This window comes from Charadrius vociferus, unplaced genomic scaffold (genome assembly GCF_000708025.1).
Source record: "Charadrius vociferus isolate BGI_N301 unplaced genomic scaffold, ASM70802v2 scaffold423, whole genome shotgun sequence".
Taxonomy (NCBI): Eukaryota; Metazoa; Chordata; class Aves; order Charadriiformes; family Charadriidae; genus Charadrius; species Charadrius vociferus.
The window spans coordinates 3,758,190-3,777,402 of NW_009648149.1; the positions used below are offsets into that span (position 1 = coordinate 3,758,190).

The 19,213-nt window shown below is 40.1% G+C and overlaps 1 protein-coding gene across 1 annotated transcript in view; it reads right to left on the reverse strand.

Annotated features, from left to right (window-relative positions):
• INADL (InaD-like (Drosophila)) overlaps positions 1 to 19,213 on the reverse strand; it is a 149,302-nt gene that overhangs the window by 81,910 nt on the left and 48,179 nt on the right. The window contains exons 19-26 of the mRNA XM_009883980.1: positions 16,990 to 17,358; positions 15,745 to 15,865; positions 14,423 to 14,579; positions 13,080 to 13,151; positions 12,051 to 12,228; positions 11,018 to 11,128; positions 8,901 to 8,978; positions 5,555 to 5,672 (exon numbers count right to left, since the gene is read on the reverse strand). Of these exons, the coding sequence (XP_009882282.1) occupies positions 5,555 to 5,672; positions 8,901 to 8,978; positions 11,018 to 11,128; positions 12,051 to 12,228; positions 13,080 to 13,151; positions 14,423 to 14,579; positions 15,745 to 15,865; positions 16,990 to 17,358 (1,204 nt within the window). The remainder of the gene's footprint in view (positions 1 to 5,554; positions 5,673 to 8,900; positions 8,979 to 11,017; positions 11,129 to 12,050; positions 12,229 to 13,079; positions 13,152 to 14,422; positions 14,580 to 15,744; positions 15,866 to 16,989; positions 17,359 to 19,213) is intronic.

Here is a 19,213-nt window from a genome sequence, read left to right on the forward strand (position 1 = left end):
CTATTAATTCATCAAAAATGTAATTTCCTTTTGCAATACTTCATCAGATGATGAGAACTGTGCATGTGATTCACAAATAGAGTAAAAAAACCAACCCAGCCCAACAACAAAACCCCCAAACTAACCCACAACCTCAAAATGCAGTGACACACCAACATCGTAATCTATTCTCGTGTGGCACAACAGCTTGTGAGTCTGCCCAGCGTGTACAGCCCTTCTGGATCTGATATTAGGGCTGGCTACACAACTTACATATTTTAGCTAATTATGGGTCAGAACAAGAATGGGAAAAGAAGATTAGCAGTACAGAGTCCTATTAAATACAGATTAACACAGAGCTAAAAAATGAAAGTCACTGCTCTATTCGTCTAATCCTAGCTCTTGCATGATCTTTGGAAATCCACTGTACTAAATACACTTGTTACTATATTTAAGAAAATTAAGTATTGTAATTGTACAGTTTTTTCAATATTTTATTTTCATGAAGCTTGAAGCATTTTTCCAGGCTACATCTTACTCTTTGAACATCATCTCTATTTGCTGTTGATTGCAGTGACATCTATTGGAGAGGCAGTGTTTGGCTACATGAGCGGCCTCACCTGAAGATCACCGGGTTTGGGTTCCATCTCCCCCCGCCTCCCCAAAAAAATATTTAATAACATTAAGAATTGCTTTTCCTTTCTTTTAGCACAGCTTCACATAAAACAAACTCTAAACAGTCAGATTCTCAAGGACTATATATTTATGACTAGGTTTGGTTTTATTTAGTTATTGCTAATAATTCCGGCATTTTTCCAAAGTGACAATGATCTTTTCCCATCTTCACCCACAGCAGCACAGAGACACTTCCTGAGGTCATAGTTTTGCACCTAAAGCACCCCCTATATACTTGACCATACCTTCCACAAAGCCTCTTCTGAACTCTATTCCTTTTTTTCACCTTTCGTTTTTAAGGAAAGCCACCATCCTCTCGCGTGCGTACGGGTATCATCGACGCTATGGAAGCTGCTAAAAACCTTCATTATGATGAGGGCCCTCTGCTCACGCGGTTTCTAACCCCAACCTAGGCAACAGGCAGTGTGGGTTTGTCTGAACCAACCCGCACACGTGTGCGCGCACACACACACTCTCACCCCTCCTGCACCCTACGCGGCCACAGGTTTATCTCAACGGGGAACGCAAAGTCAAAACACTAGAGTAGTTTTAAAACCTCTTTGCTTTGGTAGAGAAACCACCGTTCCTCAAAAAACATTTCAGGAAGATAAATCATTATGCTTTCTTACAGCTTCATTGATTTCTACATTATCTAGAGACAAAATAAAAGAAAGGGGGCATTATTATCCCCTTATTAGATACAGTTAAATATCCTTGCAGACAGGAAGTCTGAGCACAGCAGTAACTGGTCCATCATCTTAGCCACCTTTCACAAATTTTTTATTATTATCTATTTTTATTATTCTAGACTTATTTGATACCAACCAGATCAATCTCAGTCAACTAAGTAGACAAAAGATTTTACTAAAAAACACAATATCAATTGAAATTAAGGATTCCAAGTGCTTTCAACGGTTGTCTTTTTGGCTTTCTCATATAGTTTTTAAAGTCTTTCCTAGCCGACTTCTGATTGCTTCAACTCAATCACAAAAGTGTATCTAAATTGTACAGTTACGAATGCCCCAAGGAAAACCTTATAAAACATTCCATTACAAACTACTCTGCCCATCCATTTCCTCTGCTTCTTTTTCCTACTAACCCCTCATTATAGCAATAAGCCGCAACAGGGTGCACATTAGTCTATTAGCAGACTCTTAGTGCACACCTACAGCCATCCGCCACTAAAGGAAAACACACCAATGCCTATTGATGCAGTCTGTAGCACAGCTGCTTCCAACTACAAATAGCTCCTTTGTATGCTCTCCCCTCCTTTTACTTGTTTTGATTAAAAAAAAAATAATCATCCTATTCAAAACCTGATGGTTTTAAGGTTTGGGAAGTCTAAAAAACCTCTTCATGCAGAGTGACCTCCTCCAAAATAACCTCTGCCATGGAGGAAGCGTTTCCAGCGTGCAGAGGAAAAACTCCAAACCCATTTTCAGGTCTATAAGATGAAGCATTTTGAAGGCTCCTTTTGCAGCAGGATGCACGCACTGCAAGTTTTACAAAACTACTTTTAAAGGGTAAACTGAAAGCCTTAAACCAGCAAAGTCAAAGCAACGAGTAAACAAAACCCCACATCACACAGGGTTAGAGTTGCATACTGAACGATTTGACAGTATCACTAGAAGAAGAAATAAAACAAGAGGAAATGCTATTTTCAACTTGTCTTCAAAGTCTAGCACAAAACTATCGAAGAACGTACAAAATAATACTGGAAGCAACGGTGGTTCAGACGAAACTGAAATATAGAGAAGCAGATCTGAAACTAAGGGTCTTGGGGCAAGAAGACACATTTGAAAAAAAAAACACAAAACAAACCACCTGGAACTTCTTTAACCTTCTTAAACCACAGAAACAAGGAGGACATCTGGAGTTTGTCTAAAACAAGAGCTACCCAGTAGTTCTATCCCCAACAAGGATTTACTCTGTTTGGATCAAAAACAACCTTTGAAAAGAAAAGGCAGAACATCTACACGAAATGACTGTTTGTTACAAGTCAGCAATGAAAGCTACAGTTTCAGTGGTGGAAAAGCAGAAATGAAAGGGAGCATTGCCAAAAGGCAAGTGGATTTAGATCCCACAGGGGAAATTAAATCAATACCAAAAGGTTATTCAGCCACTTTAAGGGGAAAACAGACAAAACACGGAGCCTGTGAGGCAGTATGGATGGGACAGAAAGGAAAGAAAAATTTTCCAAGTATGGCAGGAAGACGAACAATGCTTTGCTTTCATTTTCAGCATAGGGAATGATGAAGGACACGGAGACAAAAGATGAAAGCATGGGTCGAAAGAAGTGACAAGCAAGGAGAAAAAACATCAAGTGGAGCAAGTAAAGTATTTCTGGTGTATGAAAAAAATTGATGAGCAGGTTTGTGATACTGCAGTTGTATTAATAAGAACGCTTAAAAAAATAAAATAAAATCCATCAGGAGCACAACCAGAGTACAGATTTAACAGCTGTCCCACCTCAAAATGCTCACTAAGGCCATTCCCGCTATTGGCACAGATTAACTACAGGAAGCAAATGAAAGGAGGAGAGGCTATGATGGGAGCTGACACCACTTCTTGCTTTTAACATACCTGATCTTCGAAACAAGGAGGACAACCAATCTAGTTCACCTGTTCACTGAAGCTCAGAAAATTATTAGTTAAGTTTACAAAACTAGTAGAATTAGTAGGGTAAGTGGGTAAGGAACAGATCGATATGAAAATGTCCATTGGACAGTGTTAAAAAGGCACGTACTTGCCTGGACTGAGATTTCTGGGAAAGGTGCTAAAGAATCAGGACAGGAGTTATGAACAGCAAATAGTTCACAAATACAATACCGTACTGGAATTTACAGAGAAAATTTTGGTTTTCAAGTGATCACAGAAATGAGACTCTGTAAAAGCCCATTCCACAGCTGCCAAGATGCTTAATATCATTAAATACAGTTAGATAATTTCTAACATGCTTTTTACTTCAAGGACTGAGGTACAAACTTAGTTTAAGGTTCCTCAGCCTGTTTTTTATTTTAAAGAAACAGAATGAGGTGGGGAAGAATAAATGCAGATCTTGGTTTTCCAAGATTCATGGGAAAGATGGCTGTTGCAAAACATTCAACTTCAGTCAGTGAAAAGCGTAGAGAGAAGAAGATTCACATGAATAGACGTGCTCGCTGATGCCAAATCTGCTAGGATTGATGAATTTAATATCAGAAGTAGCTTTACTTTTTCAGCTATTAGACTCAGCTAGCAGTATCATTAGGGATGGCAGAACAACTGAAAAATGACCAAGCCCATCAATAAGAAATTATTTCTGTGCAAAGTGTTAACTTAGGTCTAGCAAGCACTCAGATTGAGGTATATCCTAATTAGATAACTCAGGTGTGAGGCTACTTATCAAATATACCCTTTAACTGGGAATTATAACTTAATAACCAGCTGAAAGCAGTTTGCTACACTTGGAGGTTTACAGAGTTGGATTGAAAGCTCAAGACATATTAAATCCAGCATCCACAGAGTCTGCCGTCAAATGCTCCTCCTGACTACCGCTCCCCACAAAAGCACTGAAAAAATCTTCTTGAGGTAACTATGTGGCACACGCCAAACAGATGAGATGACAAATTCAGTAAGGGGGAGTTCTGGAAAAACCTCAGTTTCCTCAGTTCAAGAACTCACAGCTTTCCCTTAAAACAACAGAGGCAGAGCCGAACACCCCGCTTCTGTGCCCCTATTACTGTTTCCATGAGAACAACCTTCCAAAATCCTTCTCATGTCCACCAAAGCAGCCCAAAGAGTGACAAACCAACCAAACTCATTAATTATCTTGGCTTCAATGGCACGCTATTGCCAAGAAAATCAGCAAGAGCAGCTGGGAGAGCGTTCCCACCAGCAGGCCCCAAATTGGGAGCTTCCACTTTGAATAGGAGCCACAGTTGCTTCAAGGTCGAAAGCTACAAAGGCATCTCTCTGCTTTGGCTTACCCATAACTAGTGCAAACAAAAAACACTCCAAGACAAAAGATGATGAGAAAAATCACGGTAGCAAAAAAACCAAACCAAACCAAACCCTCAAAACCCCACGACATGTATGCTGATTTGGTACAAGACGGTGTAAAGGAAAAAAAAAAAAAAAAAGAGTAAGGTAACTAATTTAAGGAAATAATTTAGGACTCCTAACCACAATTTTAGTATTCCTAAATATTTTATTGGAAGATAAGCTATGGATAATAATATTCTGCTTATCCAAAGTTGTAATTAACAAAGCAGTGTGCTGGAATCTAAGTCACGCTGCCCGAAGCTCTCACGTTGCACTGCATCCTGCTCTTTAGGTCTCTATTCTTCCACAGAGTGCGTATCGTCATAATTCATTGCAAAACCCAGAACTGGACAACTGCAGAACCTTTCCCGTAAAAGGTGCTACAAAAAAGGGGGATCCTTTTTTCAGCAGTGTACTGAAACAATAAATCAGCAGATCTTTCTTTTTAAAGGAAAATATTTTGCTTGAACAGCATTGTCTGAAGTCAAGCGCAGGCTCTTCTGGACAAGGACTATGCACCAGAGGTTCTCAACCTACGCCTGCTCAAGCACCAACACAACTACAACAGTAAAGCACAACATCTGCCTTTCACTGCTGCCATCAGTCCTCTAGACATTGCTTAGACATTTTTAGACTGAAAATAAACAGAGCCCTTCCTATATCTCTTCGGAGGAGCTGAGCTATAGGAGCCTGGCTGAGAAGAGAAGACTAAGTTACAAATCAGTAGCCCTTGGTAAGAACAGCGCTGAGGATTAGATGCCATTGCCACACCGAGCACTACTTCCCATAATAAAAGCAATAAACAGCAGATAAATTTATCACAATCTGATTGTGTTCCGTAAATGTAATCTGACGTAATGATTGTGGCACTACTCACTCTCTGTACAAGCATCCTCATTCGCCTCTTCATCCACGTTCACTTCCTCTGCATCCAGTCTCTCAAGTGCTCTATAAGGAGGTGGCAATTTCATTGGAGGCGGAGCCCCATATTTTCTCTAATGGATTAAAAGACAAATAGTTACATGTTTTGTAACCTCCACGCACCAGAAAAAAATCCTATTGTCTACTGCACTGTATCTGCACACACAGAGCACTTAATTACAATGCTAAATTCTGCAGCATTGGCTTTTTATGCAAGAAATCAGAACAAGAAGTGACACTGAACATCAAAAAAAGAAAATACAATTGTGCATGCACATTTACTTGTTGACAAAAATACCTGTGTATCATCATAAACATGAAAGTGTGAACATCAATTCAGGGTTAAAAATAAACATTAAATTATACCCCATTTCTTATTAGAGATTAAACAACAAAATTTTCCGGTACTGATAAAACTCAAACTTTCATATATAAAATAAGAAGTCAATTTTCTTAGTTCATCTACAAATATTTAGACATAACAGTTCATCTATACTTTGGCTTAAATTAAGAAAAAAAATTGAATTCTAACTTACAATAAAATTCTATTACCTCACATAAATACAGGCAGCTCCTATAATGGTGCATATAGCGGCGCATAGCAGGCATAAAGAATAGGCTCTGAATCTAATGAAAACAGGACCTTGTTCGTCCGAGCAACTGTTTTTATAGCTCCAAGTAACTGGATCGTGCCTTAGTTTGTTACATGATTTCACGAAATTACGTTGAACTGTATCCCATGCAACCCCACTACTAATAGCAGGATGCACTTTAGAAAGGGAACACCGAGTACGATATGCCATTAGAGTAACCAGAATGCCCGTAATTAATTTCTTTAATAGCTGGGAAATACAACCCAACACCCAAACATCAAACCCAGAACAAAGTTTTTCACTGTGTACATTGAAAGCTGATCCTGCACATGGATTTCTAAAATCTTGAGCCTAAATTTGTACAGAATAGTCTAACTAGCAAACTGCAATGCAAGCTACACAGAAAATTTTGTGAGATAAAATATACATCATCCCACCCATTTAAAAAACATTATGGGGGAGTGCTGCATTGAAGACAGCATAACAACAATAAATGAAATTAATTCAATCCAATAGTAGTAAGAGTGTATAAGAGCACTCGGAAACACGACAGCTGCTTCCCAAAGTATACAGTACACCAAATACGCCTCCCACTTTTTGCTTGATGCCAACACAGGTAGTACTGTGCAACATCCGGAAGATCCAAGAAGCGCGAGAGGACTCATGCTCTACATCACTGAGCAGGTCAAGACAGAAAACCTGCAGCCCCGCTTTCGGCTGCCTATGACAAATCAGTATCACTATAATTTAGTAGTAACCCATAGTCTAAATGTTGACCCTTTGGCTTTTAAGACCTTAAGCATTAGTTAGAGAGTCTGTGTGAAATTACATGAGACACTTAAGCTTATCCAGCAGTTTGCTATGGCTCAGGAGGACAATTCTGTCCCAGACGCCGTCCTGTGCAACCTGTTGTAGGTGACCCTGCTCTGGCGGGCGGGTTGGACTAGATGATCTCCAGAGGTCCCTTCCAACCCTGACCATTCTGTGATTCTGTGACAAGCTTCTCTTGTCCCTCCTGACCCGCTGAAAAGCCAGATGAGTAAATTGTGCCACTCCGTTACACCATGGGTTTGTATTTACACAGCTCTTTCCAGTACAGAGGCAAAAGCGCAGCTTAAAAGCCAACCAGCAAAATAACATTAATATCTGGTTTGTCCACAAGGAGCTCTATTGTTTTAAGTGGTTTTATATAAATGACTTCAAGTGATCATTTTTAAACAAACAGATCAATAGAGGAGGATAAACACCAACAAATCAGAGAAAACCCTCAGTATCGAAAAGATAATTCATCATACAGGAAAAGGCAGATTTTCCAGCTGGATGTGGCTGCTTTCAAACCAAACTCTTTCGTGACACTTTGAAGACTGGACTAGAAATATCATGGATTCCCCACAGGGACGCGGACTAGTAATCCACTAATGGCAACTCTCTCCAACTCAGAGATGCCCCTACTGTAGCACAGTATGACTGCTTTGTGAATCGACGTTCAAAGCTAAAAGGGAGCTACATATTTCTGCACTGAAGCTCTTCTATATTCCACCCACCAGTTTACAGCACCAAGAGATGAGAAAGGTTTGAAAAAGATTAGGCTCCCTCTTTAACCTCCGAATGCCATAGAACGCAACACACAGGAGTCCTAGAGATTAAAGGCAGCACACTGCAAGAGGATGAGCGCTTTTGAGATTAGAAATATAGATAACAAAACCAAGAAAAGGGGATTGTAACTGCTTCATTATAAGTATTATCCACTGCCATAAAAGCATGACTTCAACACCTTTCTTGATTTTTTTTTTTTTTTTTTTGAAATAACTGAGCCTCGTAGCTTCTGTATCTGACAGGATCTGAAAGGAGTCTCACAAAAACTTTGGGAGGCAAGAGGGTCTTCTCAGTTACCCACCACACACTGGACTACCGAGGAGGATCAAATGAAAAATTCATCGTATTTGTAGTTGGCATGTTAAACTGCACCGGGCTAAAGTTATTGTCTGCACTCATTCTGTCTCTGCTCCTCCAGTTCTGACACCCTCAAAGTACCTGACCTGCACCCATCAGTCAGCACAGTTCCCACAGGAGAACACCTAGGCCATTAGAGCATTCTGGCTGGCAATACCAAATTAAAGTTTTCCCTTATTGCAGCAATTGAAAAAAAAATACACTGGTTTAGACCAAACAGATTTTTTCTCTTTTAAATCTGCTGTGAAGTTGTTTGAAAGTAACTGTGCAGTAATTGCCTCACAATTAGCTGGCCAGCTACAGATCACTCGGTCATTTCCTTGTTTTACACAGCAATGGGAAACATAGGAGACTTAGCGGATTTAATTATCCTATAACGTGATTTTACTGAGTTTCAGCCAGTCTCACATTAACGATATCGTTTGTGTACATGTTATTATTTCTCTGTTTCTACTGAACAAAGAGAATCAATTTGTCTCCACAGGGAGCAAAGCAGGTACTTCCAGAAAGATGCCAGCGAAGAGCTGCAATAAGTACAGGTTTTCAGCACCCAGGGGAGACCCACAGAACTTTTGACAGAAACCTGCCTTGTATTTGGCAGAAATTTGGCAAAAATTACTTGAATCAAGGACATTTCAACAAAACACTTCAAATTCCATCTCAGACTTGGAGGGGGCTTATCATAGACTTATAAGGCATGCTATTATGCCATGCCATTTAGTAAAACTTGGGTATAGCATCGAATGGAATAAATACCTTTTCACTCTTATATTCTTTTTCTGCATCCTGATCTTTGCTGACTTTGATTCCCTTAGGCTGTACAGCAGAAACCACCTGAAAAAAAATGCACATATTACACACATTAGAAAGAGCATTGTAGCCGCAAAACAAACATCCAAAAGTCAGGTAGCGACAACAATAGGGCTACCCAGTGCACTCTTCATTTTGCCCCATGTAGAAGGGCATTGCACTGCAGTCTTTAAATTACATTCGTTTACTGAATTTACAGACATTCTCTACTCTTTCTAGTACTCGCTGTTTGATATCTATCCCCCTCTCTTCATTCAATTAAACATTACTCTGAAGTCATAGAATCATCGAATGGTTCTGGTTGGAAGAGAACTTAAAGCTCATCGAGTTTCACCCACCCTCCCCTGGGCAGGGAGACCTCCCCCCAGCCCAGGTTGCTCCAAGCCCCGTCCAACCTGGCCTTGAACACCTCCAGGGATGGGGCAGCCACAGCTTCTCGGGGCAACCTGTGCCAGGAGCTCACCACCCTCAGAGTGAAAAATTTCGGCCTAATAGCCAATCTAAATCTCCCCTTTTCTAGTTTGAAGCCATTCCCCTTGTCCTATCACTACATGCCCTTGTAAAACGTCCCTCTCCAGCTTTCTTGTAGGCCCCCTTCAGATCCTGAACGGCCACAATAAGGTCTCCCCGGAGCCTTCTCTTCTCCAGGGTGAACAACCCCAACTCTCTCAGCCTGTCTTCATAGCAGAGGTGCTCCAGCCCTTTGATCACCTTTGTGGCCTCCTCTGGACCTGCTCCAACAGGTCCATGTCCTTCTTGTGCTGAGGACTCTAAAACCGGACACAGTACTCCTGGTGGGGTCTCACAAGAGCGGAGTAGAGGGGGAGAACCACCTCCATCGACCTGCTGGCCACACTGGCCAAGTCAACAATATGGACGTACATCCTTGATACAGAGCTCAGTATGGACTCCTGAAGTGCCAGTTCTTAATTATTCAGAGAGACCAGTGTCCATGCACACAGACACCTTATAAAAGGGACCACATTCAGTCTCCACGAAATATTTCTCCTTGTTGTTCTTTATTCTTTCAAAATGTAATATATTCCCACTCCTCTGGCAGCACTCTATTTTGGTGAATGGGAGTTGGGACTGCGCACTACTGCTGAAAACCTGTGAATGTCCACTTTCCTACAGCCTACAGTTCAAAGCAAAGCAACTCAAATTTCAAGGTATCCGTCTTTCCCTTGGTCTCTCTAGGCTGCCTAGGAAAGCAAGGGTCCGAGATACAGCTGAACACTTGAATGTTCTGACAGTTTTTTTGGATCTTTTCTGTGAAAAAAGCCGATACAGAAAGGGAGCCAACTCAGTTACCATCACTGTGATTTTTGCCATCACTGCTCAAGCACCTTCCCAGCATAGCCGGTGAAAGTCTTAATAAATTTTGAAAGACTCCCTGGAACACTGGACAAATAATGGACACATTGTGCCAGATTTGTCTACAGCTGTCAAAAATGTCTCCTCAGGTCCACTACTCCACCAAAATTCTCAATTAAATTGTCAGATTATACCGAAAGTACATAGAAGTCTTGGGTGTTTTGTGTATGCTTCAAGGCAGGCAGAATTGCATGCCTTTTCTTCCTAAGGCGTTAAAAGGTTTCTTGCCTTGGCTTTGCAGATGAGGAGGCATCTAAATCTCTTGAAATTTAACTTGTTCCCAAATAACCACTTCAGGTTCCTTTGACGACGTATTTTACACAGAGTTGCTAGTGTGAATCTGGCTAATTTTAATTACATTTTTGTTCATTTGGATAACAGACTGTATTTTTAGATTATGAAATATAAGCAAATTAAAACACACAAGGCCAGACTCAATTACACAGGTGGGAGAACTGAATTAACACCTAGTCAACAGATTTACATCTACTTGATTTACATCAGAGAAACAAGGTTTCAAATCAGGCCAGACAAGTAATCAATCAATCACATGGTCTATAAGCAGAAACTGACAGAAAGGATGGACACAAAAATTGATGGAACTTGCTGAAAGAAATTTAGCCAAGTTTAAAATAAGACGAGTATTACCCATTTATTAAGTTCTGGAATAAAAATAGATATAAACTTACTTTTGGTACGTTAGACAAACCCTGAACCACAAACACGACAGGATTTCCCGCATTCTTGATAGCTTCTACTGCTTCCTCGTGTGTGGCGTTTTGTAGGTCTACCCCAGAAACCTAACAAACAATGTTTATTTTTATTAGGTAGCTTGGGTTTTGGCACACAGTCATTGCAAGAGATCACACACATTCACAGAAGATTTAGTGTATCTGAGGAAAGTACCAAAAGCAGTCAAGGGAAATTATTTTTAAAGTGTATTTCCATGATGGTTTAAGGAAAAGTATATTACTTAGTATTCATAATTAAAAGATGGCCATATGTTTCCTAACACAATCCCTCTAGATAAAAACATAAGTAATAAGATTGTCAGAAAATGCTAGATATAATGGTAGGTATAATACGACTCGTTCAGATTTTACCTGTTTGTGAACTAAACCTAATTTGAAACAATTTTTCAAAACTTCACACAAAACCCTAAAGCACATACAAGAATGGCACTATCAGCCGGGGAACCCAGATTCAGTAGTATTCACTTGGAGAAAAATGAATACAAAATTAACACAGAGCCAGAGATGAGAGCCAGGAACAGCTTTCTCTCTACGGCACCTGCCAGAATTGAGGATTTCCCCCAAATAGTAGTTCATCAGACTGTTAACTATTCCAGATTAACACACACAAAATAACAGACCACATTTCAGTATGAAAAGTCTGTTCTTCTACATATTATAACTTATGCTTATAAAGGTATGCTACCACTTATTACTCAGTTATATGGGAAGAAGGCACCCTCATTTTTTTCATACCCTATCAGATACCAGGACTTATCTTTTCTTAACTATAGAGGAGAATGTTAAAAGAGCTCCATATTCAGACCTTAAAAAAAGAAAAGATGACATCAGGCATTTCTTTTGGTTTTTAAAACACAGTGCTGTCAATACTTCATGAAGTGATGGCAGCATTTTGTCCCACTCTCCTCCCAAAGCTTTTTGAGTCAATCTTTGTTTCTTAGAATGAAAAGGTAAGTTTATCTGCATTTACCTCAAGTATTTTATCTCCAGTTTTTAAAGCCCGTGTTCTTCCTGCTGGGCTGTCTTCCAAAACTTGTTTGATAAAGATCCCTTTAAGTTCTTCTCCATTCTTTAGGCGCTTTATGACAGTTTGTCCACCGACAATACTGATTCCAAGAGACACATGAGGGTCTCTAAAGATCTCAACACTGAAAAAATACATGCGGTAGTTTAACAGCTTGAAACAGTTTTTTTTAAACGACAAATGCAAAGCCTTAAATAAATGTAAGCTTTCAAGAAGATTTAATAGACTAAAAGGATGAGAGTCTTCTTAGGCTTCTGGCTTTAACAGAGGCGGCTTTTTACCCTCAGTAGACCTCACCCGACAAAAAGAACCAAATTCTGCTGCCAACCCATGCCCACTGCTCTTCCAAATAGGCTTTTATTTCAGAGAAAGTCACAGTAAAACAGGCAGGTCTTCATCCTCTTTCGGTTTGGGCAAATTGTCTGGAAATGGCAAATACTACGAGTGGTATGCTAGACAAATAATAAACCAAAGCATTACACACAACTTACTGAACACGGACTTCAGTGTATCAGATGCATATTAGTGAGTTTAAGCAGAAATTTTCTGATCACATTTTACTTAGGACCATAAAAACAATTCACCTAAAAATGTTAACAATACAACAAGGATGTGGCTAAAACTTGGCTCGGCAATTTGGAATTCTGCCATTAAGTTTAGCGGAGAACCCATGGAAGAGGAGACAGCAGCACTATGTGCATTGTTCACACCTAATAGTTATTAAATGAGCAAGAACTTGTAGGTCATCCACAACGTAAACCCGCCAAGTTTTCCCAAGTCAGCTGTATAAATAGAAGGCATAATTCTGTTGAACATCTGTTAAAAATTCGCTGTATCTAAGAAAGCCCAAGGTACACAAGTACCTTAAAGTTATTGGCGGAGGAGGGAAGAAAAAAACCCAGGAGAACTACTCGGGCTCACAGAAAAAGAGACATAAGGTAAATGGGAAGAAATAATGTAATCATATGAACATACGTCCGTGGTGGTCCCCAGTGGCTGAAGTTTGGAGTTTCTTCTCCTTCTCCTTCTTCTCTCTCAGGTAATTCACTAATTGGGGACAGAGGGAGGGGAGGAATAAAGAATAAAAAAAGGCATCACACATGCCAGGTCGCAATTCCTTGCATATTTTGTATCTGGCAGTGAGACAGCAACGCCTTCTCGCACTGTCCAGTTTAAACCAAATGTGCAGAGTCAACAGACCAGACAGGAATTCTTGTATTTAGGTTTAAATGTACTTAAGGAATGCTCCAGAAATAAACATGATGGGCAGACCAAATTTATAAGCTGCTCTGTAATATACAAAGCTGCGCTACACTTCCTCATTCAAAACGACTATTTAAGCAATTAACATTTACTTTTTGATAAATATGCTGTGATTCTTATAGAGGGATATAAACGGGATAAAACCAGTCTAGCTGACCAGAAAGCAGCTCATGACGCAACTGGGAGAACAGATCCGGTGTGCTCCATAAAACACCTCAGAACAGGGTGTTAATTTAACTTTTATACTATATGTGACTCACCTAGTCGCAGACTAGGAACGGAAGCATGGAATTGCAAGCCCCCACAGAAAGGCTGAAACAATACATCCTCGCACACGTTCTTCTGTAGATCCTGAGAGCTATGAATGCTACTCAAAGTGCAAAAAGGAAGTAGGAAGTTGTGCTGGAGAAATAATCCCCCTCACCTTATTGTTGAGCTGCTATCCCTCTGAGGGAAGATTACAGATGAATTGGGGAAGTACTGTGGATTTGAAACAACAGGCCCCAAAAGCGTATCACCCAAAACTGGTGGGGAAAGAATGGGACACCCGACAGATGTGGCAAATATCTACAACCAGTGCCAGCTCAAGGTTTCTCAGCACCACTGGCAAGACTAAAATTTCCTGCACGGGCCTGAGAGCCACGGCTGAACTGCTCTTCCCAAAAGGAAGAACAAAAGAAAGGGAAAACCAAGAGGACAGAGCTATGACAAGGAGTCAAGGGGAGAGCTCCTTAAGCAGTACTGAGCAATGCTGCAGGTAAAGGCTACATCCCTCTCCTCCAGGCCACATTCCCTCCCTGTGGAGTAAGTGAAGTAGGTGGCAGAGCTATTGACACTTTTCTGTCCCAGTACTCAGAGGAAGGAACGTAGGAAGTAAAGATTCAATAAGGTCATAAGGCAGAATTCGGGTTCTTGGGCAAAAGTCATAGAACTGGCCATCTGTGTACATATTACTGTCTCACACAGCTTTTGATGATTAGTCAGCTAAGTAAAGCAAGAAGACAGTTAAGATCATTAACTGAAAATCTTCCAAAACCTGAAATCTTTCTCCATACCTGTACAACGCTGTTCTAGGCTGAGCTAAGCTGGTTACTCTCCCAGATTCTGAATTCTTAGAAAAGACGTAATCCTCCCCTTTTAGTTCTTCCTTTTTAATAGCTTCCAGATCAACAGCAAGCCCAGGTCCTTTAGAGTCAATCCGAAGCTCTGAACCTGAAGAAGAAAAGGTGTAGATGTGAACTTTTGCTTCCTCTGTCCCTGCACCTACCAGTTATTGCTCTTGGAAACAAACCCCTTAGCTCACCATGTTCCAAATACTGATGTTGCATGATGATAGATGATGTTGCATGCTTAGAGATACAGAACGTTTATTTTTGAAGGAAATTTAAACCACACTAAACATTCTTATAGTACCTTGCTTCTGATGTACAGGCAGGCAAGTAATAACAGGAAATGCCAAATCTTTGCTGAACAAAAAAAAACGAGAAATGCTTAGGTATGACTTACATGACAGATGCTCCTCTGAAAAACACATGATTAGAAATAGCGAATCCATTCTTTATGCAGGGAGAGCGGCGCAAAGCCCTGCTCCAGCACGGAACCCCATCATGGGGAAGACTGATGTCATTTTGGTGACATAAGTACCAATGTTAATTGAACCCCAAGAACTCCTTGCAAGAGTCGTCAGTCTGCCACTGTAGCTTACACAGTGTCTGCTGTACAAGAAGCAAGTGACAAAAATGAAAGAACCCAACCTCCTTCTCCCAACCAGTGAGTGCCGTCTCAGGCAGGCTGGTAAATTTATTTCCCTGATGATCTACCAAATTCTAATCATCCGTCTCTGGCCATTTAACAAGGAGAAACTTTGATCGTGAGCACAGATTACAAACCAAAGACATGGGCCAATTATCTACCATAGAGTTCACTTGCAAATTTTGGTTGTGGTAAAGTTACCTCCAGAGCTGGTCACATCTCTTTCTTTCTTTTTTTCTTTTTTTTTTTTTTTCAAAGTGCAAAAAAAAAAAAATCTATCAAATCAGCAATCAAAAGTGATCAAGACAAATTCCTGACAAAAATTACAGGCATGAGCTATTTTACTTATGCATGGAGTCCTACTGGGGACATCAACTACACAGAAGAAAGTGATTCTCCACAGGCAGGATGAAGCTGCGGCCACTTTCAGTATCACTTGTGACAACTGTTAAGTGGAGGAGGAAGCAAGATCATGATGCTGAAACCTATTTGAAGCCAACCAGTCTTGAGCCTGCAGAATTCTTCATTTGAATATTTTATCATTTGAAAGAATATGTGTTGTGGTATAAAATGTGAAGTTTGTAAATATGAAATTATAAGATAAAGAAAAAAACTTCTTACAAACCTAAATCCGTCTTGGTTTTCGCTCCTGACTGGGTAGTTTCAGTATCAAATATGTCTTTTTGGTAGCCACTGTGTGCTGTGGTTCCAGAAAATAGTGAACTTATACTAGCACTTTCTTCACACTTCACAGAGGAGGAAAAAAAAGTAATTAAAGTTAGAAAGCAATGGCATCAACTTATACAGGGGTATTTGACAAGAACATTGGTTTTTACAGCAAACATTCACATTATCTCAACTACATTCATATTTATTGAGACAACTATGAAATACTAACTGTTCATTTATGCACTACATTAAGAAGAGGCATAAAAAAATCTTATGTGCAATTGCAGTATAAAGCAACTCTATCTTTCTACTTGCCTGTAATCCAGACAAGTTTTTTACTCTTCCTCATTTGTTGTTTTTAAGTAGCAAATGTATGAATTTAATATTGTGCACTCTGGTGTAAAACTGTTGCTAGAAGCTGCATTTTAGCCTGTTTATGTACATGGTGCATAAGGGAAGAGCCAAACAAAACCTGAAATTCTCTGTGGCTGTGATATTAAATCCTTTTGCACTTCAGGTTTTTCATATAAAAGCATACTTCTCAGAAACTGGTGCACGGAAGGCTGATACTATCACTTTTTTTTTTTTGGCAAGTGAATGAACAAAGACTCAGAAAAAAATAATTCTCAGAATACTCGAGGAGGACATACAAATAGCAGCTGTGCAATCTACTTGAAGCTCTTTCTCCTTCTGCTCCCTTCGCCCACCAGTATGCTTGTTACAATTGCTTCCGCCATACCATTTTTCACACAACTGCACTATCGTCTGGCTCAAGGACCTGATTCGGATTAAAAATCATGAGGAAGAGGGAGCTCCTTTCACTGACTTTGCTGCTGAAGCCCCTGGACTAGTTACCATGAAGTAACATTCTGCTGTTACTAACATGCACCGTATTAGCACAGCTTGCAAAAAAGAACTGAGCCCACAAGTCAGAGATGGGAAAGAAGATGCAAGAACAGGGTGCCTGTAAATACACCAACCACAGCACGTATCTCATATGAGCAGTTAAATATATAGACACAAAGCAATCAGAAGAACCTTCCAAAATGTACAAAAGTATAGACTGGTGTCCGCTAGAGGTTCCCAGATCTCTAAATAAAACACTAGAAAAACTCCTTACAGAGTTTAGGTCTGGAATTTGCCTTGAGGTATGGGTCCCATGGTCAGGGTTCAGCACTGACACCAACACAGCATTCCTTACCATTTGCTCTGTATTGAACCGATATTCCAGGGACTGTTTTGGACTTAGGTTAACACTGGACCTTAAGTCTTGTATTTCAGTAGTGTCAAGTTGCTTTGCCCATCGTTCTGTATGAAGATTCCTCTCTGAAGTTGCCTTCTGTCCACAAGATGCATTATATTTCAGGAAGTCTGAATCTCCTCCATACTCGTCATCCACCAACATTTCCCGTTCTTCATCCACTTCTTCTGTTCTGGGTTTCAGAAATTCACACATCTCCCAGGACTCCTCATGCTTATTGTCATTTTGAGAAAGCTGAAATGACCTTCCCAAGTCCAAACTTGGTTCATCAACAAGTTCTTCTTTAAAAGGTGTTTCATCTCTGAAACCCTGCATAAAACGTCACAGGAATACAGATTTTACATCATGTTTCTTGCTAACTCTTTTAAAACTATGTTTTATGTTAGGCCCACATTAAAAGTACATCCTGGTTTTTAAAGGGAACATCTTCTACCTTTTGCATTTTCTAAAAGAAAACACCCTCTCTGACTTATGATTTTAAGACCAAAAGTAGACATTGCATTTTTTTTTAATATAAAGAAATTCAAGTTGCACAGCTTAGATGTTGCTGCAGCCATTCAGAAAAACCAATCTGCACTGAAGTTAGGGAATGAGAATTATTAAACACAAAAAACCTAGAGAAAAAAGTATATATAAATCCAGCTAAAGTATCTCTGACCAGACTTATCTGCGATTGCTTTATGAATGCATGTACATTTCTTATAATACCATCAGCTAAATAAAAAACAGCCTGAGTTTGCTTATGCAACAGGATCAGCAATAAAAAAACCCCAACAAATGAAACCAAAAGCCACACTCATTTGTCCCTCCCTTGGGTATTCCATACAATATTTTAACCTGCGGGAGAGGGGAAATGGATGACCCACATCTTTAAAAAGAAAAGGGACATAATTGACTGTTCATTATCTAATACTCTTACTGTTTCAAAGAGAAGAGTGCTCAACTTTCTACTGAATTCAAACCACAGAACAACAAACCAAAAAAACCCCAACCTGAAAAACCAAACAAAACCAAAAGAAACCCACTCTGAAAGATCTCACTCAGCAGTTCTTTTTCTGGCATTAGTCGCGCGCCTCCCCAGTTTCCAATGCTCCGTGCTTCTCCTGCACCAAACGGGGTGCTCATGGACCGAGGCTGCACAGGCGTCTCTCAAATTTTACGCCTTGCACCACCACCAGAAAGCTTGCCACACACAGAAAACTTTTCCTCTCTTTTCTTCAGGCCACCAAGTACGTATACCCAAACCCAATCTTCAAGGCACCGAAACCCCAAACACTGAAACCAATCTACAGATTCAGGGGTCCTCAATCAAAATGTTTTTCTTTCTGCTTCCTGCCCCTTCCCAGACTCCCCAAGGTACTTCACTATTTCTGACCTTTAGCGTCAGAATCCTGTTTTGTTAAGTTTGTACAATGCAGAAGAAAAAAACCTAGACGCTGCCAAAATGTTTGCACAGTTCAAGTGAGAGGCAGGAGAGAAAACAAGAGACAGGCAAAAGCATAAGGAACAATGCAATAATACGAGCTGGCATGAAAGCAGAACATTAGCAACCCAGAAATTAGCACATTTTTCATAAGCATTAAATGTTCCTTTAATCTATTTGCCCTATGTACCTCAAGCTCAAAAAATACCCAGTCTGAAGAGATTCTAATTCTATTCATCTTTACTTCATTTCATTTCACTTCACTTCTGCAGCATCATTCTCCAAACACTTCTGCAAGAGGCACCAACTTCATCGCTGTATAAACCAGTTGACCCAGCTCAGAACCACGCAGCCATTCGTATTACCATCTCCTGATACAGCACTTAGGTATGTATCATCACAGACTGCTGCACTGCAGTGGCAGACGCTACCAATGGAATAGGGAATACTGCAAACATGACAGTAAAGTCTACTGTTGTAGCATATAAAATCTTCAAGTTCCTTTTTTTTTTTTAAAGTCAGCTTTGTCAGCACTATGCTAGTGCAGAGGAGTGGAAGCCATCACGCCACGCCACTCTTGGCTCTGATAAGAGCAGGTAAGATAATAAATGGATGGAGATTTTATACTACTGCTCTAAGCTACTATCGCTGCTGTCATATATAAGGTAAAACAAAATACAAGCAAATACCTCTGTGTGTATTTTGTACAAACTGATCGTTCCAGTTTCTATATTCAGCAGG